This window comes from Microcaecilia unicolor, chromosome 4, assembly GCF_901765095.1.
Source record: "Microcaecilia unicolor chromosome 4, aMicUni1.1, whole genome shotgun sequence".
Classification (NCBI taxonomy): domain Eukaryota; kingdom Metazoa; phylum Chordata; class Amphibia; order Gymnophiona; family Siphonopidae; genus Microcaecilia; species Microcaecilia unicolor.
In genome coordinates, this window is record NC_044034.1 from 99,727,180 (window position 1) to 99,748,312 (window position 21,133).

The 21,133-nt window shown below is 42.7% G+C and overlaps 1 protein-coding gene across 1 annotated transcript in view; it reads left to right on the plus strand.

The window, feature by feature from the left end:
- EPSTI1 (epithelial stromal interaction 1) overlaps window positions 1-21,133 on the plus strand; it is a 76,740-nt gene that overhangs the window by 18,965 nt on the left and 36,642 nt on the right. The window contains exon 5 of the mRNA XM_030199431.1: window positions 10,056-10,139. Coding sequence (XP_030055291.1) covers window positions 10,056-10,139 — 84 coding nt within the window. The remainder of the gene's footprint in view (window positions 1-10,055; window positions 10,140-21,133) is intronic.

The window sequence follows — 21,133 nt, forward strand, 5'->3', positions numbered from 1 at the left end:
GTTAATCAATTAGCATGTGGCAATGTAAATGCGCTAACTGATTAGTGCAGAAACACCCACTCTCCACTCTCAGTGATGACCTCTCCCAGAAAAATAAAAAATTATTTTAGAGGGTGGCTTGCGCATGCACAGTGGGAACTTACTGCAAGACGCCTAAGCGCATCACATGATAAACTGTTTTAATCAGTGGTAAGTGTGCGCTAGTTCTTATTGCAGCTTAATAAAAGGAGCCCAAAGTAATATAATGCACATTATTGCCATTTATCGGCAGGTGAGTCACACCCAGACTAGGAACAGGGCTGGTCAAGTCTAGAGATTCACCAGGAGAGTAGGCAGTCTATGTAGAATGTGAGCATGATTAGGAGTAGGCCATACTGTAATGGAGGCCAACAGCAAGTGAGCAGGACCGGATACTAATAATGATACTGAAAAGGCCCAAGAAAGTCCAAATAACACTGCCCAGGGAGAGGGCCAGGAAGGTCCAAGTGATACCGGAGGTCAGGCAAGCAAGGGTCAAGGCAGGGGGGGCAGTCCAAAGAAACAGGTAAGACAAGCTGGGGTCAAAGCCGAGAAGTCAATCTGAGGAAGGGAGAAGGAACAAGGCCAGACTGGCTGGAAACATGGACTGGAGCAAGGGCAGGATGGCTGGAGACATGGACTGGAACAAGGGCAGGCTGGCTGGAGACACAGACTTGAACAAAGGCAGGCTAGCTGGAGACACGGACTGGCGCAAGGGCAGGCTGGTTGGAGAATGGACTGGAATGGCAGCGGGACCAGGGCAAGAACAGGAACAGTGAATAGGAACAGGAACCAAGCATAGCAACTGAAACCAGGCAACAGCTAGGAGACCTATTGCAAAGGCAGTGCAGTAGAGTCCCACGATCCTGCATAAAGGCCCCAGCTCATGACGTTATCATTGGGTGTCCTGTCACTTGCCTCTTTAAATAAGGCCCACAGTGTGCACACGAACCCAGGGGAGCCAGCTTCGGCTGAGGAAGCAGCGCCAGTGGCCTGCCACGTGTACTCTCTCCTGCTTCCATAGCGCCTTGCTGGGGGTGCTGCTAGGTGACTGTCTGGGGGCTAAGCCTGAGAGTCACGGCCTGATGACTGCAAGCTCAGCAGAGTTCGAAGAGGCACAGCGAGTGATGAGTTGGGACGCAGGGCACAGCCATGGCCACAACACACTGTTCCTTTTTCCAGATTAGTACTGACCCATGGAGTACGCCATTACTGACACTTTTCCATGTAGAAAACTGATGATTTAGTCCTTCTTTTGCCTTTACTTTTTGTACACCACCTGGGTGTGGTTATCTAAAGGTGGTTAATCAGATTAATAAAAACATATAAATATTCCCTTTGTTTTAACCAGTATCTATTCCTCAATAGGGTATTGTTCTGCCCTCTCACTGGGTGATTGGCATGCGGTTTAAGCCAGAGTATAGAACATCACTATGAGAAGACTCAGAACTCTTTAATGCAGTAATCAAACAAGAAAAAATAACTTACAGTTCAGATGTGCTGGACAAGAGTTCTTGACTTGCAAACTGAGAGTCTGCTTTCAAGCAGCTCTTTCTCCATGCAAAAGGGAAGCTAGGAGAAATGTATACTTTTACATTGCTGAAATCTTGATAGAGTCACAGTAGCATGAAAACATCATACAACAGAATACAACATGGAGTGGAGGAGTGGCCTAGTGGTTAGAGCACTGGTCTTGAAATCCAGAGGTGGCCAGTTCAAATCCCATTGCTGCTCCTTGTGATCTTGGGCAAGTCACTTAACCCTCCATTGCCTCAGGTACAAACTTAGATTGTGAGCCCTCCTGGGACAGAGAAATATCCAGTGTACCTGAACATAACTCACCTTGAGCTACTACTGAAAAAGGTGTGAGCAGAATCTAAATCTGCAGTTTCAGTTTACTGAGGAGATATGCTGAAGACTAACTCTCTAGACCTGATGGAGAGAGAGAGAGAAGCTTAGAGAACAAGGCAAGCCAATAATAAGACACAGGGAACTGGACACGTGCTCTGAAAGAGCCTATTACAGGGAAGTACAGGATTACAGAGGAAGCCCAGTTCAAATCCACTGCTGCTGCTCCTCCTTGTGATCTTTGGCAAGTCCCTTAACCCTCCATTGCTTCTTGCTTGAAGTACAAAATTAGATTGCGAGCCCACTACGGACAGAGAACACCTATGAAATGTGAATGTAACTCACCTCGAGCTACTACTGAAAAAGGTATAAGTTAAATCCAAATAAATAAAGAGGAAAAAAAACAATTCCTGCTACACTGATTTTCATAGTGCTTTTAGAATTGGATAGAGAATTTTTGCTGGGAGCTTTTTTTTTTTTACATAAGGACTCTTTGTTCTATGGTTTTAAAATCAGCATTTACCTAGATGTTGCCAAGGCCACACAGAAAAGAAAAGGGTTTCTTCTTCAGCAACCTTGGGTTCTCCAGATAGGGGCTCTGTAGTGGTTCAGTTTTCCATATAACTATGTTGTGAATAATCTATATATATAAAACTCACCCTCAACGTTCTGAAGACAGTGACATCAGTGAAGCCAAGCCCTGACTTCCTTCAAAAAGGTTTGAAGGTTCGTGGTGGTGAAGCCACCAAAATCGCTCCGGGCCCCGCCCCCGAGGACGGAGCAATGGCAGAACAACGAAGGGGTTGGCAGGGAGGGAGGCGGGGGTGAGAAATCGCTCCGGGCCCCGCCCTTGCGTCAAACGTCTTGATGTTGAGGGCGGAGCAATGCCAGAACAACGAAGGGGTTGGCAGGGAGGCAGGGAGGGGGGGTGTTGCCGACAAAAGCCTTGATGGCAGAACAACGAAGGGGTTCACAGGGAGGGAGGCGGGGGGGGGGGGTTGCGAAATCGCTCCGGGCCCCGCCCTCGCGTCAAACGTCATGACGTTGAGGGCGGAGCAATGGCAGAACAACGAAGGGGTTGGGCAGGGAGGGGGGGTGTTGGCGACGAAAACCTTGCTAGCGGCCGTTTCATTTGCTCAGAAACGGGCCTCTTTTACTAGTGTTAAATATGTCTTTTACAAGTCTGCACAGCTTACTAGGTTTAATTCTTCTAAGAGGGGCATAATTGGGAGTTCAAAATGGCTGCCGAGTAGATAGGACGTGATTTTTAGAGCTCCTGGCGAACCTACCTTATTACTCCTAGAATGCCCAAGAGAAGGGGGAAAGCCGCTGCCGCAGCCTCCCAGCAGCTTGGAACCCCGACTCAAAGAGGACCGATCGATGCGTTTTTCCAGCGGGTTTTGGACACAAATACATCGGCGAGCGGCTTGCTGTCGACTCCAGTGCAAGTTGAAGGTGCGAGTGAGTCTTTAGAGCTGGAAATTTCTCTTAGCCCCGATGCTCGAACACCACCTCCTCCTCCTGTGCCTCGGGAGCTAGGTGCTCAATCGGTAATGTCTTCAACTCCAATCCAGGAAGTGGATGTGGAGTTAGGCAGAAGTGAGGCAAGTAAAGATCAAAGAGCAGAGCTTATCACGACGGCTGAGTCAACTATGGAGGATCAAAGTGTTTCCAGTATGGCAGGAATCTTTCCGCTACAACAAAAGACGGAGGTAGGAGCTTTTTCATTTGCTCAATTACAGATTAAACCTCCTGAAGTCACGTTAGACTGCCTTTGGACTTTAATAGTAGATTTAGGCAAGGCATTAATTCCCCAAGTACAAAAGGTAAAACAAGAAGTTGAAAGGGTAGAAGAACAAGTAAAACAAGTAAATATTCAAGTGGAAAAACAAGAGAAGGATATGAAACAATTACAAGATGTACAACAGACTATCTTAAAGGATTTAACAAATTCTAGAAGGAAGATAGAGATTTTGGAGAACTCCACCAGAAGTAATAATTTACGTTTTGTGAATTTTCCCTATCTGAAAGAGATATCTCCTAGAGAGATGCTGAAATTATATTTTCAGGAAATTTTTCAAATAAAAGAAGAAAATATTCCTTTGTTTGCACAAGCATATTATCTTCCTTTCAGGAATCAACAGGTTTCGGATAATCAACCCCTTAATGTGACGGATTTGTTGGAATCTTCTATAACAGACCAAGCAGCAGCTGCTACTTTGGTAGCGACTGTTACTTTTTCCTCAGATAAATTTTGGATTTTTAAACTATTTTATAAAAATCGTGAAAAGATCTTTAAGGGATATAAGATTAATGTCTACCCTGATGTGTCGAGAGAAACACAAGCACGGAGGAAGAAATTTCTTCAGAAGAAGCAGGAAACGTTACAAATAGGAGCAACTTTCTTTTTAAAATTTCCTTGCAAATGTTTGGTTACCTACCGGTCTGAAAAATTTGTCTTTTTTGATCCCTCTCAACTGGAAGCATTTATAACATCTAGAAGGACAATTGGAACAATTCTACCAACTATAAACAATGTTTGATGATATAAAGAAAGTCCAAATCACGCCTATCTACTATTTTGTTTTATTTTTGTTTCCTTAAGTTCTTCAACTGTTACCTATATTTTGAACTCCTAAATGTGGACTTATATTGGTTTCTGAGGAAATAATTTGGTAATAGATTTTGTTTGACATTGTAACCTCACTTACTGATTTTTCTTATCAATTTTGTGTATTAGCGAAATTGAAAAACAATAAACAATATAATTAAATAAAAAAAAAAAGAGGGGCATAATTGAATGGGGTGCCCAAGTTTTCCTGAGGGCATCCTTGCGAAGGGGTGCGGAAACCCGTAATATCGAAACAAGATGGGCGTCCATCTTTCGTTTCGCTAATACGGTTGGGAACACCCAAATCTCAGCATTTAGGTCGACCTTAGAGATGGTTGTCCCCAGTTTTCAATGATAATGGAAACCGAGGATGCCCATCTCAGAAACGACCAGATCCAAGCCATTTGGTCGTGGGAGGAGCCAGCATTCGTAGTGCACTGGTCCCCCTGACATGCCAGGACACCAACCAGGCACCCTAGGGGACACTGCAGTGGACTTCAGAAATTGCTACCAGGTACATAGCTCCCTCACCTTGTGTGCTGAGCCCCCCAACCCCTCCCTACAACTGTACAACACTACCATTGCCCTAAGGGGTGAAGGGGGGCACCTACATGTGGGTACAGTGGCTTTCTGGTGGATTTTGAAGCGCTCACATTTACCACCACAGGAAGGGGGGGATGGGCCTGGGTCCGCCTGCCTGAAGTGCACTGCATTCACTAAAACTGCTCCAGGGACCTACATACTGCTGTCAGGGAGCTGGGTATGACCTTTGAGACTGGCATAGAGGCTGGCAAAGAATATATTAAAAGTTTTTTTTTGAGGGTGGGAGGGGGTTAGTGACCACTGGGGGAGTAAGGGGAGGTCATCCCCGATTCCCTTCGGTGGTCATCTGGCCAGTTCGGACACCTTTTTGAGGCTTGGTCGCAAGAAAAAATGGACCAAGTAAAGGCTTTCGATTATGCCGATTTGGGCGACCCTGGGAGAAGGACGTCCATCTTGCAATTTATGTTGCTCTTCTCTTTCGAAAATAAGACTGTAAGTCTGCAGGAAGTATATCCATGAATATTAGTTCTGCCTCTCCTTTTTGGATTTGGAATATGCCTCTAATATAGTGGACTGATAAGCATGTCTCGATTGAGCTAAATAATATGTATTATATATATATATATATATACATATGTATGTAATATATATATATATATATATATACATACACTAGCCGTTGAGCCCGTGAAAACGGGCTACTTTTGGAATGGGGGGGTTCCGAGCCCCCCCCCCCCCGGAGTCGCTGCCGCCGCCCCTCCACCCGGCCCGAGCAGCACTGTAAACTTACATCAGCATGCAGCAGCAGGCACATCAGCAAAGCTGCCGTCGGGGCGGGCTTCCTTCTCTGCCTGTATCCCGCCCTCTTGTGACGTAACGTCGGCGAGGGCGGGACAAAGGCAGAGAAGGAAGCCCGACGGCAGCTTTGCTGATGTGCCTGCTGCTGCGTGCTGATGTAAGTTCACAGTGCTCGGGCCAGATGGAGGGGCGGCGGCGACTCCGGGGGAGGGGGAGCGGTTCCGACGTCTGCAGCATGCTAGTAGAGACTTCCCTCTCTGTCCCGCCCCCATCATCACGTATTGAAGCGGGGGCGGGGCAGAGAGGGAAGTCTCTACTGCGCATTTGCGAGTGAGTATGGTCACTCGCCGTTTATATGTTTGATATATATATATATAGTTTACACTGTTGTATCACAAGATGTTCTTGAAATGGCAATACAATAATTTATTTTTAAGATATTTGATTGCAAATGTTATGCCTGCCTCTGCTAGCCTTACAATAAGAGTGCATTTTCCACCCCATTGTGCACTTCCACATATTCCATGAGTGCTGAAATAATTTGGAGTTCTGTTGATGGCTATTGATAGGCCTCTGCTGGATTGCATATTGGAAGTATATAGGTGCCTCCTAACCCAGGTCACCCCTAAGGCATAGATCTAGCTTTGATTTTGCTCTAGTGTGATTTTGCAGGGGGGGGGGGTTGAGAAAGTAGAACGATGAATCCACAGTTGTAATGGGACAAACCCAGAAATGGATCAGCCTTTCAGAGCTGACAACCCTAGCATGGGCCAGAATAGAAAGCATCTGCTTTGAAACATTTCTCATCAGAAAGTAAATTACCTAGTTTCACCTAACATGGACCTTGCAAAGAAAAGCTGAAAAGGGAACCTAGGTAAAATTTCTTGAATTAAAAGACCTGTCAGTAACTGAGAACAAAAGAAACCAGAATACTGTGCAACAAGAATCATTCAGTGGATCTGAATAAACTATAAGCTATCTGTACCTCTCAGACAGCAATACAAAAAAACATCTCCTCATCATTATATTGTATTTCTGCTTGCACTGCTGTCAAATGTCATGTTGAAACAAAAGAAAAGTATTTTAAATGTATTTGTTTAACTTTATCAAGTTGCCTATTCTTGAACACAAGGCTCTAGGTGACCTGCAGACAATAAATAGAGTATACAGCAAACAAATACCACTTATACGGTTCCTCTTGTAATCTGGTCATTATGGGAAAAATTCTATAAATGGCACTCAAAATGTGGCACCAAAAAAAACTGGCACTGAATGGTATTCTATAATGGGCGTTCTGGGATTGGTGCCCTGTATTGAATAGCGTGTAGTGCCAGGATCCACACTCAACTTTGGGCGTGAGGAATTACATCAACTGAAACCAGGTGTAAATCCCGGCCCGCAAGTTGGGTGTGGATCCCCTGAATTCTATAGCATTGAGCACGTTTTAAGGGACCGTCCTGACCCACCCATGCTCCCTTTGCAGATCTGCATGGAACCCTTAGGTGTTATTCTATAAATAGACGTGTGTTTTGTACAGATCTGCCGTTTCTGCCCCGTTTCGGCACCTCTTATCCATGAGAACACTTCTTCTGCACCACAGATTCAGGACGGAAGTAGTGCCTAACGTTCAGCACCATATATGGAATTTCTCCCCTATTTGTTTTTCTAAAACTACAGTAAAACCAAGATTAGCCCAGGCAAAACTTGAATGACTGGATAGTATAGAGCAGTGTTTGTTTCCCAAGTCCAGTCCTGGAGTACCCCTTGCCAGTCAGGTTTTCAGGATATTCACAATGAATATGCCTGAACTTGATTTGCATGCACTGCCTCCACTGTATGCAAATATCCTTTCATCCTGAAAACCTGACTGGCAAGGGGTTCTCCAGGATCGGACTTGGGAAACTCTGGTCTAGAGCTAAGTGTGTTGTGTTATTTTCAGCACTGCAATAGAACAAAAACTTTTTCTCAGTAGAATTTGCACACATGGAGGGAAATTTTATAACAGGGTGCCTGATTTAAGAGGGGAAATAGGTGCCTATTTATAAAGACATCTATATGTATCTATAAAATACCATGATAAATGGCAGAGATCATAGTAACATAGGAGATGGCAGTAGATAAAGACCTGAATGGCCCATCCAGTCTGCCCAACAAGATAACGCATCGCAGTGAACCTTATATATGTACTCAGGGGCGGCCCAATATAAGATGCTGCCTGAGGCAGGGCTGAGATGTCGCCCCCCCCCCCCCCCCAGGCCAAGTTCTGGCATTTCTCCCCTTCCTTCCTTCCTCCACCTTCTTCCCCGAATTTACCTTCTTTCTTCATTTTCTAAAAACTGGTGGCGGCAGTGATTCCCATACGCTGCCCTGCCACCGGCACTGACCTCTTCTCTACTGCGGCCGCTACTGAGGAAACAGGAAGTTCCATCCAAGAGGATGTGCCGGCAGAAGGGAATTTCTGCCGCCGCCGCCTTTTTAAAAATGTAGAAAGAAGGTAAACTTGGGGAATGGGTGGAGGAAGGAAGGGGAGATGCCTGAGGCCCCCTTCTCAGGTGGCCTAATGGTTGGGCCGCCCCTGTGTATACTTGATCATGATTTGTCCTTGTTATTTTCAGGGCATAGACCGTAGAAGTATGCCCAACACTGGCCTTGTTCTCCAGCTACTGAAGCTCAGTCCATCCAGCCATGGTCAGGGCACAGGCCGTAGAAGTCTGCCCAGCACTGGCTTTACTTCCCAATTGTGGGTGTTGCAGGAGTGGACATTTACATCTGCTCTTGAACAGGTGTAAATTTCTGCACCCAGATTATTCAAGAAAGCACATAGATTATAGCCTTTTGGGGCCCTTTTACTAAGAGGCGGTAAAAAGTGGCCTTAGCACATGATTACATGGGTCATTCCTTTGCGCTAAGGCCATTTTTACTGTGTGGGTAAAATGGCCAATTTTTGTATTCACAACATAAATGACCACACGCTATTTCCCATTAGCTTGTGGCCATTAGCGTGTGAACCTTTAACTGTGCCTATTTTGTAGCCTGTAAGGGCTCATGCGCTAACCACACACTAACTGGTTAGCACACAGCAATGTAGCTGCGTTAACCAATTAGCCTACTCTCCGCCCCAACCTGTCCCCAGCGCTGAAAAATAAAGTTTATTTTTGAACACATGGGAAGTGCACGTACATCCCAAAATTACGGTGGAACACCTCAGCAAACCCCATAATAAGCACTTTTTTGCTGCAGTAAGCATGCATTAGTGCTCTCCACAGATTAGTAAACAGGCCCCTTTATAATCTTTGCACATACTTACAAACTCTACCCATATTCCACCCAAACCCCACCCTTGTACATGCTTACCAGCAAAGTACATGCCATCATGTCATCACATGCACTTCTATGCTGGTTGTTTTTTAAGAAGAGACCATTTACATGTGCATTTGGCCACAAATGTGTAAAAATGGCTATAAAATGACTCCCAAAAGGTCCAGACTATCTCAATATTTTGTATATGTGTGCATGCATGTTTCAATGGGTATTCATCATATAACCATGGCAGAAATTCTGCTTTTCATAAAACCAGTTATCAGAATTGGAAGTTTATACTGTTAAAATGCACTCACATCACAAATAAAACAGTGCAGCCAAAATAATCAGCGTGTACTAGAGAAAAGCACCCAAGTATTAAGTTGAAAGCTGTTGTCATATAGGGAGAAAAAGACCACAGAGGACACCACAAATGAAAGACTTCTTCTCATGTGGGTCAGCTTATCTGTCATTGGTCTCAAAAACACCCATGACAAATAACTTATTTTAACTTATAATTTTCCAAAAACTTCTTCAAAGATTTTTTCTTTTTTCTTTTTATATTTTCTTTTAATATTGCGCCCACAAGTAAAATGTTTAAATCAAAAGCACTTATCTTTCACTTGCTTTAAACATTTTACTTGTGGGCGCAATATTAAAAGAAGATATAAAAAGCAAAACGAAAAAAAATCTTTAAAGAAGTTTTTGGAAAATTATAAGTTAAAATAAGTTGTTCATCATGGGAGTTTTTTTTAGATCAATGAAAGATAAACTGACCCACATGAGAAAAAGTCCTTCATTTGTGGTGTCCTTTGTGGTCTTTCTCCCTATATGACCAATAGCTTCAACTTAAGGTGTTTTTCTTTAGTATAAGTTTATATTGCTCTCAATTATCAGAATTGGAAGGTTATATTGTTCTGATTTTTTTGATATGTAGTTTAACAGAGATGACTACCGAAGAAAAGTAAAGGAGGAGGAAGAAGCTAAAATCCTGAAAATGAAAGCTATTCAAAGAGAAAAGGTATGATTTTTCCTTCATTCCCCTTATCAGTATAAAGGCTTATAGAAATTCTATAAAAAATGAATAAACTCAAATAAGAGATCTTATTATTCTAAATTAGTGATGCAGCGAGCAGTGTTGTAGCCAATTTTGGGTGAGCATAAAAATGTCACTGCCCTGCCCTAACCCCACTCAAACTGTAAATACTTTAGTTAATGAGGATCCCCAAGTTCTGTCAGCTGAAGACTTCCTCCACCCCTCCTGGCCCCTCTCACATCGTTCCACCATTCCCAGCGTCACCCTTCTCCTCTAGCCCAGCATCTGCTCCCTCTTCTTTCCCTCCCCACACTCATAGCCTGACATCTCCTATTCTCTTCTCTTTTCCCTTCTGCCTTGTCCCCCATGTTCAAGTATTTCTCCCTCTCTCTTCCTTCACTCCCATTGTCTGGCATCTCTCCATCACTCCTTAGTATCTTCATTGTGTGCTCCCTGGTCTTAGTATTTTTGGAAAGAGTAAACATGAGATTCAAATCTACCTGTTCCACTCCACTCAGTATTTTATAGACCTCTATCATATCTCCCCTTAGTATCTCTTCTCTAACCTGACCTTCATTCTTCTCTGTATCTTTTCTAATTCTGTTATATCTTTTTTGAGATGCAGTGATCAGAATTGCACTCAGTATTTGAGATGTGGTTGCACTATGGAACAATACAAAAGCATTACAACATTTTCATTTTTGTTTTCCATTCCTTTTCTAATAATATCTAACATTCTATTTGGTTTTTTAACTGCTGCTGCACACTGAGCAGAGAGTTACAATATATCATCAATGATGACACCTAGACCCTTTTCCTGAGTGGTGACTCCTAATATGGAACCTTGGATCACGTGGAGGGGCATAATCGAAAGGGACGCCCAAGTTTTCCTGGGAACGTCCTCGCAGGATGCTCCGGCGAAGGGGCAGGGAAACCTGTATTATTCAAACAAGATGGGCATCCATCATTCGTTTCAATAATACGGTCAGGGACGCCCAAATCGTGAAATTTAGGTCGACCTTAGAGATGGTTGTCCCCGATTTTCGGCGATAATGGAAACCGAGGACGCCCATCTAAGAAACGACCAAATCCAAGCCATTTGGTCGTGGGAGGAGCCAGAATTCGTAGTGCACTGTTCCCCCTCACATGCCAAGACACCAACTGGGCACCCTAAGGGGCACTGCAGTGGACTTCAGAAATTGCTCCCAGGTGCATAGCTCTCTTACTTTGTGTGCTAAGCCCCCCCCAGCCCCCCCAAACCCACTCCCCACAACTGTACACCACTACCATAGCCCTAAGGGGTGAAGGGGGCACCTAGATGTGGGTACAGTGGGTTTCTGGTGGGTTTTGAAGGGCTCACATTTACCACCACAAGTGTAACAGGTAGGGGGGCATGGGCCTGGGTCCACCTGCCTGAAGTGCACTGCACCCACTAAAACTGCTCCAGGGATCTGCATACTGCTGTGATGGAGCTGGGTATGACATTTGAGGCTGGCATAGAGGCTGGCACAAAATATTTAAAATGTTTTTTTTTAGGGTGGGAGGGGGTTGGCGACCACTGTGGGAGTAGGGGAAGGTCATTCCTGATTTCCTCTGGTGGTCATCTGGTCAGTTCGGGCACCTTTTTGAGGCTTGGTCGTAACAAAAAATGAACCAAGTATAGTTGCCCGTGCTCGTTAGGGACGCCCTTCTTTTTTCCATTATGGGTCGAGGACACCCATGTGTTAGGTACGCCCCAGTCCCACCTTCGCTACGTTTTCAACACGCCCCCGGGAACTTTGGTCGTCCTCACGACGGAAAGCAGTTGAGGACGCTCAAAATCGGCTTTCGATTATGTCGATTTGGGCGACCCTGGGAGAAGGATGCCCATCTCCCGATTTGTGTCGAAAGATGGGCGTCCTTCTCTTTCGAAAATAAGCCCGATAGCTATAGTTTGGGTTCCTCCTTCCCACATGCATCACTTTGCACTTGCTCACATTAAACCCAGATTCTGTATATGGTGATTAAAATTGCACTCGCAAATTTGGTAGTGCGGCCAAATTGCATGCACAACTTAATTGTTTAACAAGGCAATTGGCGCCAATAATTGGCCAATAACAAGCAATTATCGGCACTAATTGGCACTAATTAGAATTTATACGTGCAACTTTCTAAGCGTATTCTGTAAAGTGATGCGTGTAAATTCTAATGTGCAGATCTCAAAAAGGGGTATGGCCATGGGAGGGAAATGGGCAGATTGTGGGCATTCCTAGAAACTACCTGCACTGTTATAGAATACGCCCAATCTGTGCCTAAGTTAGGCGCTGGCATGTATACCAGGTTTTAGTTGGTGTAAATAGTCATGCTTAAATTTAGTAGCAGGTCTGGGTGCTATGTATATTATATAAACCATGCCTAACATTAAGTGTGGTTTATAGGAAAGGACTAAGTGCTGATTTTTCTGGCACCATATATAGAATCTAGTCCTAAACATCACCTGCCAATGAGACAAAGCCAACATGGATTTAGTGAAGGGAAATCTTGCCTCACCAATCTCTTACATTTCTTTGAAGGGGTGAACAAACATGTGGATAAAGGTGTGCCAGTCGATATTGTGTATCTGGATTTTCAGAAGGCGTTTGACAAAGTACCTCATGAAAGACTCCAGAGGAAATTGGAGAGTCATGGGATAGGAGGCAGTGTCCTATTATGGATTAAAAACTAGTTAAAAGATAGAAAACAGACAGTAGGGTTAAATGGTCAGAATTCTCAATGGAGAAGGGTAGATAGGGGCGTTCCCCAGATGTCTGTGCTGGGACCACTACTTTTTAACATATTTGTAAATGATCTAGAGATGGGAGTAATTAGTGAGGTAATTAAATTTGCTAACAACACAAAGTGTATTCAAAGTTGTTGAATCGCAAGAGGATTGTGAAAAATTACAAGAGGACCTTATGAGACTGGAAGACAGGGCATCTAAATGGCAGATGACATTTAATGTGAAGAAGTGCAAAGTGATGCATGTGGGAAAGAGGAACCCGAATTAGAATTAAGTAATGCAAGGTTCCACATTAGGAGTCACCAACCAGGAAAGGGATCTAGGCGTCGTCGTTGATGATATGTTGAAACCCTCTGCTCAGTGTGTGGCGGTGGTGGCTAAGAAAGCAAATGGAATGTTAGGTATTATTAGGAAAGGAATGGAAAACAAAAATGAGGACGTTATAATGCCTTTGTATCGCTCCATGGTGCGACCGCACCTCGAATATTATGATCAATTCTGGTCACTGCATCTAAAAAAAGATATAGTGGAATTAGAAAAGGTACAAAGAAGGGTGACGGAAATGATAAAGGGGATGGGACGACTTCCCTATGAGGAAAGACTCAAGCGGCTAGGTCTCTTCAGCTTGGAGAAAAGACAGCTGAGGGAAGATATGATAGAGGTCTATAAAATACTGAGTGAAGTGGAACGGGTAGACGTGAATTGCTTGTTTACTCTTTCCAAAAATATTAGGACTAGGGTGCATACAATGAAGCTACAAAGTAGTAAATTTAAAATGAATCAAGAGAAAATATTTCTTCACTCAATGTGTAGTTAAACTCTGGAATTCGTTGCCAGAGAATGTAGTAAAAGCAGTTAGCCTAGCGGGGTTTAAAAAGGTTTGGATGGCTTCCTAAAGGAAAAGTCCATAGACCATTATTAAATTGCACTTGGGGAAAACCCACTTCTTATTTCTAGAGTAAGAAGCATAAAATATATTGTACTGTTTTGGGATCTTGCCAGGTACTTGTGACCTGAATTGGTCACTGTTGGAAACAGGATGCTGGGCTTGATGGACCTTCGGTTCTGTCCCAGTATGGCAGTACTTATGTTCTTCTGTACTGTCAAGGTTTGTCAGACACAAAAGACCTTTAGGAGGAAATTTGTGTAGTTTTACTATTGTTTAATTAACTGGATCTGCTAAAAATTGAAATCTTTTATCTGTAATTCTCGGACAAACTGGCCTGATTCTGGCCTGATTCTCATGTTATGGAATCTATCTTTGAACTGAATAGGTATAGGCAGAATGTAAGAACAGATGTGACATACCATAACATTTGCTGGAAGATAGCTTGCGATGCAGTGTTTCTGACAGCACTTATCACTGTAGACTGAATGAGGCCTAGCTATTCAGTGTCAGACGCTATCTAGGTACTGTCACTTAATATCTAGGTGTTTGGTGGTATCTGGAAATTATCTAGGTAAAGCCAATATTCAATGCTGTACCCAGATAGCATTATATGTGATACAACATGACCTATTAGCAATCCAGGCACTGACATTGAATATCTGTGGTACTCGGATAACTTTTGGGTCCACCCTGACTCCACTTCTGGACCACCCTGCAAACACTAGATGGTGCTGTGATGGTCTACCTAAATATTCAGCGGCACTATTGGAATATCTGCCACTGAATAGCTGGATTTGGCCCAGTGAGTATGATTTAACTGGGTAGCAATTGGTTACATCATTTTGAATTTTAACCCCAGATTATAGAGATTCTTTATATGGTCTTTTATCCCTGGTCTAATGCTACTCCCTCCATCCTAATGGCACTTCACTTTGTACCTTGCTACCCTCATTTCAGGTGATAGGTCTATGGATTTGCCCTTGTGATTCTCCAGTGACACTATCAGTTCCTCATTTTGTTTCCTGCATAATGCATCTACCTCTTCATCTTGCCCCTTTTTCTTTATAAAATACTAATGTAAGTGGCAAGCACATCCGTTTACAGCAGCTGGTGTAAATGTCTGTGCAAATATTTGTCAAATATGCATGTGAACTATAGTATTTTATAATTAACATTCACCCTCACCCAGAGTTATCCACTCACTGTTTGAGTAGCTAAAGTTAGTTTCCTTGAACAACTAGGTGGCTAAATTTAGTTGTTCATCTTGGATCTATTTTCAGCCTGTTCCATTTAGTTACCCAACTCTATACATAGGAAGCTCAATCCTTTAGAAAACTGACTCAAGTAACTTGAAAAAACATGCCGTGTTCTTATTTTAAGTAACACACTTATTCTTGGGAATGTTCCAGGAATGTAATAGGTTTGTTCTTGCATTTTGATTAAGAGCTTTGGCTTTAAATCCAACAAGCTCATGCATTTAGAAAGCAGAAACTATATATTTTTTCAGAAAATGCAAAACAGTGTGGTGTTCTGAGTTTTCTCTGGTGAAATATTGTAGCAGATGAATGTCTCTTGGGTAACAGCTGTTTAGTAATTGATACACAACAAAAAATAATAGCGAACACGCATGAGACGTTTCTGAAAGCAGCTCCATGGAATATGAAATGGATATCTGAGAATGAGTGCACTCATCCATAGTGCATGAAGAGTTTATTGTGCTTTCAGAGTAAGCAGAGTGTAAAGCGAACATTTAAAGAAACTGAAACCTGAATTGGGGGGCGGGGTTGTGTTGAAAATGTTCTATGGGAAATTATTAATTCCAGCATTCACTGTAATGTACATAATGAGACAAGAAAACTGGTCATAGTGGTGAAACAGAATGGCATTAATCATAGAGGTGTCAGTGCCAAGTGATTATCCTGTGAATTGTGTGGAGAGGGAGAAGATCCTCAAGTACCAGGAAATGCAGTCAGAGACCAAGAAAATGTGGCAGAAAGATACAGAAATATCTCCCATTGTTTTGGGTGCAACGGGCCTGATCAAAAAGGATTTCCAAACGCACCTGGATAAGTTGCCTATACATGTTACATTTTATGAACTCCAGAGGAAAGCTCTCTTTGGCACAATGCAAGTTTTACGTAGTGGCATAGCCACGGGTGGGCCTGGCCTACTCACTTTGGGTTCAGGCCCATCCAAAATTGTAGCACTCTTTTTAAGACTGGCAACGATCCCTAAGCCCTGCCAGATGAAGGGGGCCTCTTCCGGCAGCTGGAACAATCCTTTATTGTGCAGCCCGCAGCTGGAACACTTCCTTACTACTGTTTATGTGCTGATGCCGCTGCTCTGCCCCCACCCTTCCATGCATGCTCGTTTTTTCTGCTTGTGCAGGGGGGCGTGCTATGGCAGTGGTGGCACATAAAGAGTAGTATGGGAATGTTCCAGCTGCGGGCTGCAGAGTACAGTTTCCAGCTGCCAGAGAGGCCCTCTTCAGCTGGCGGGGCTTGGGGTTCCCCACCAGTTCAGGTATTTATTGAGTTGGGGGATACAGGAAAAACTGTGTGCCCACTCAACTTGGGCTCAGGCCCACCCAGAATGTCAAGCCTGGCTATGCCCCTGGTTTTTTGGTGAACGTTAGCAGTAAATTTGAGAGACTGAGATCATACTGCACATACCCTTGGCTTAGTGAGGTTTGTTCCTATCCACAGTATAAGCAAAACTAATCCATTTGGAGAAACAACTGTGATACTGCCCAATTAGTATGATTAGGGCTGTGTTTGAAAATAACAGGGAAACACTGATTAAATTTCTTGTGTCACTGCGTCATTTTTCTTGTCTGAAACAAAACAGCAAAGTTTGGTCTCCTAATGTGTGCTAAATGGTTTGAGAGCATATTAAAACTGTTTAGCGCATGCTAAATGACAGAAAAAAAATCCTAAACAAAATAACGACAATTCTATAACTAGATGCCCATGGTTATGTGCCTGTTTGTGAGTATAAATGCACAGAAAGGTAGCACTAATGTGCCTAAGAGCCATAAGCACTATTCTATAAGGGCATGCTTAAGTGCTATAGGGGCCCTTTTACAAAAGCTTAGTGCGTGCTAACAGATGCAGCACATTCTAAATGCTGAGAAGCCCATAGGTATAAAATGGGCTTCTTAGCATTTACTGTGCCCTAATTATGTTAGCACATATTAAGCATTAGTGAAAGGGCTCCAGAGTGCAAGGGTCACATACACATGAATGGAGTAAGGTTGGGATATGGCTGGCCCTTCCAGTCATGTGTGTAACTTAGAGGATACTATAAGTTTCGTGTGTTCCAGCCCCACTTAGGAGCCCACAGTTATATCAGGTCTATGGCTGGTGTAAATACAGAAGCCCAAATGCAAGGTGCCCAAATATTGGTTTATGCTAATATTTTATAATTTATAATGGAATCTGGGCACCACATTTCTTCTAGTTAGTCATCCTCGACAGAAATGTCTCATTAGGGACTTTTCTGTTGATGGTATCACTTATTATTTAGAATCCCAACTGAAGATTCTTGGTGTAACCCTGAATGGCTCTCTTTGAGTCGCATGTACAAATATTGTCAACAAAGATATTTAGCCTACTATGGAAATTAAGATGAGTAAGATTCTAAGGCTTTTCGATTGATGACTTTGTTGATGGATCATTTGGATTACTGCAATGTTATCTATATTGTTTGTAGTGCAGCTATTTGTCATAAGCTGCAGACATTGCAAAATATTGCGGCAAGGCTGATCTGTAGAACATCTAGGTTCGAGAGTGCCACTTCATTGCTGTGTACTCTCCATTGGTTGCCAATGGAGGCCCGCTCCATTTTTAAACTTTGTTGTTTGGCTTATTTAATTCTTTATGGAATGCCTCCTCAATACATGATTTCGTTAATTGTCATTCATGAAAAAAATTACGTGGCTGATTCCAGACATTATCTATTGTTTCAATTTCCTTCCCCTTATAAAGTGATCTATAAATCTGAATTGGAACTGACCTTTTCTTATCAAATAACTAAATGGTGGAATATACGTCCCTCAAATGTTCGTCATCAATCTAGTTAGAAAACATCTCAAAACCTGGCTTTTTAATAAATTTCTTTATAAGTAAGTGGTGTTAGTTTTAATTTAATATAATTGTAATTCATGGGATAATGTCCATGATTTCTTTTAAATGATTGTGAGCCACACTGACCCAGTTATTGATCTATGTGGCATAAATGCATTGATTGTATCTTGTTGTAAAATAGGCTCTCGCCATGCAGGATCAAGACACCCACAATGAGGCACCCACTTTTAAAATTGTCATCAATGAATTTATATTTAACTTTATTCTTATTCAATTATAAAGAAATTCTTACAAGTATCCATTTGATTCAGAAATATGATCATCTGAAGGAAAAGAAAATATACAATAAAAGGAGAAAAAAAATAAAATTCAGAAAATCAATATTCTCAAAGTTCATCCATTAGACTACAACCAGGGTGGGAACTAGGGGAGGAAAAGAAAAAGGGTGGAACTTACTAACTACAGGAAAAAAACAAAACAAGGAAATACAGCATTGGCATGATGACTATCCAGAGTACAATTATTTAGCACAAAACAGAGCAGTTAACAGACTAAGAAGGAAGTCCTAGAGAAAGAGCTTCTTCAAATCCAAGAAGGAACATAGTTGTTCCGGGACACAGAAAATATATTTAATTATACATTTGCAAGGGTATCATAAGACGAAGGTGGCTCCTAGGGATAAAACCTCCTGCCTCATGGTAAGAAAGGCCTTACATCTCTCCTGAGTCACTCTAGGCAAATCCGGAAATATCCATACTCTCTGTCCATAAAACTGTGATTGTAAGTTGCGGAAATGATCAAATCTTGTTCAGACACAAAATTGACAAGTAGCATGATCTGAGACATATTCCTGAGAAGAGTCCATGACCATTATCAGCTGGTATTCTAGTTGGTAAATAAAATACTCTATTAACCAGAGGTATTGATTCAGATGGTAAACTCAAAACCTCAGTCAAATATTTTTTTAAAGGTATCCAACAGCTGCACACCCAAAACTTTTGGAAGATTAAGTAGATGAAGATTCAGATATCTGAACTGATTCTCAAATTGCTCTAACTTTCAATGAATAACAATTTTGTCCTTAACCAAAGTTTGCACCACTTCTGTATTATCTTTCAAAGATTTCTCCATGTTCTCCAACTTCTCACAATGTCCAACCTCTAAAGTCTAAAATTCTTGTGCTAAAGTCCCACAAGACTTTACAGTAGATGATTCCAACTTGGTGAGGAGGCCAATAGCTCCAAGAGTTACCTCTCCTGTCTGCTGCACTGCTACAGTCTCAGATGTTAATTCAGCCTATTGCTCCAATGGATCACTGGAAGCCCTCAGCACAGGAGTTGGTGGTCTGACTCCTCTGACAGAAACATCTGTATGGCACCATCTGTGGTGAGTCCCACTTCAGCCCGAGTCAAGGAGGCAGGGGGAAGGGGTTCAAGTATCACCCAGGCTGGATTTACTACTTCCCTCCAAAGTAACGCTCTCTCTCACAAGATTGGGAATCACAGACAAGTGGGTTGGCATCGAGTGCTTTTGAGGACTGAGAGGAATCTCACCCCCAAGCAGGTCAGCATTGTCACCAATAGCACCTGCAGCAGGAGTCTGGCTGTTGCTACCAGTTCCAGAAGAAGTTGAGTAAGAAATCCATCGATCTGGGTTTGAGTCGCCTAAGGCACAGAAGATGCCAAGCCCGAAGCAGGTAGGGCTCTTACATCCACCTTCCGTTTATGTGGCATTATATTCAGAGAAGAAACAAGGCTAAGAAAATACTTAACAGAGCTCAAACACCACGGAGTTCAGGACACTTAGCATGCTACATCTTAACTCCTCCCTGACTCACCATCAATGAATTTTTACATGACTTTTTATCTCCAAGTAAGAAAAAGTGATGCCATACACAACATTAATATGATATCTTAATCACAGTGGCAGAGATAAGCACTCAGATGCATATGGCATAGACAAGATGATTTGTAACATACTTATCATGGCAAGCATATACTAACCAGGGCTGAGATGAACTGAGGCACGTATCACAACAAGTAACAAGGTGAAGATAAAGGCATTGGACACAAAAAGTGAGGACGAGTTGAAAAGGAAATCCAAAAAACCTTTATTAGTGATAAAATGACGACCTGACACGGCCGTGTTTCGGCATCAAAGCCTGCATCAGGGGTCAAACAAATCTTTTAAGTTGTCACTCAATAAAAGACCAAGGGAAATGTGGCTGTAGGACTTCCTTAAAACACAAGAATTAAGCAGTCAACTGTGAAGCCCTTCGACGGCAATACACATAAATGACCCCTGATGCAGGCTTTGATGCCGACACACGGCCGTGACGGGTCGTCAATTTATCACTAATAAAGGTTTTTTGGATTTCCTCTTCAACTCGTCCTCACGTTTTGTGTCCATTGCTTTTACTGTGCGTGAGGATTCTCCTCTCCGCATTTTGTTTTCTTCAAGGATGAAAGCATTCCATGACAGGTCTGCAACATTCATTGAGACAGAGAAGTAGCGTAAATTAGAGGATATCTTATCTGGCTGTGTTTCAACAAATGAATGGGGTTTTGGCCTTACCTTCTTAAAATTTGTGGGCATTAGTATTACCAAGCGAAAATTTCATCCTGGATTCACATTTTATTTACAGCCCACAGTCAGATTAGATCTATGATATTTCTTGGATGGATTCCAAAATAGTGCCCACCTGACTAGGCACCGTCAAGAGTGTACTACTACTACTACTACTATTTAGCATTTCTATAGCGCTACAAGGCATACGCAGCACTGCACAAACATAGAAGAAAGACAGTCCCTGCTCAAAGAGCTTACAATCTAATAGACAAAAAATAAATAAAGTAAGCAAATCAAATCAATTAATGTGGACGGGAAGGAAGAGAGGAGGGTAGGTGGAGGCGAGTGGTTACAAGTGGTTACGAGTCAAAAGCAATGTTAAAGAGGTGGGCTTTCAGTCTAGATTTAAAGGTTGCCAAGGATGGGGCAAGACGTAGGGGCTCAGGAAGTTTATTCCAGGCGTAGGGTGCAGCGAGACAGAAGGCGCGAAGTCTGGAGTTGGCAGTAGTGGAGAAGGGAACAGATAAGAAGGATTTATCCATGGAGCGGAGTGCACGGGAAGGGGTGTAGGGAAGAACGAGTGTGGAGAGATACTGGGGAGCAGCAGAGTGAATACATTTATAGGTTAGTAGAAGAAGTTTGTACCAATGATCTTTTGACCTTTGCCATTTTCTTCCTT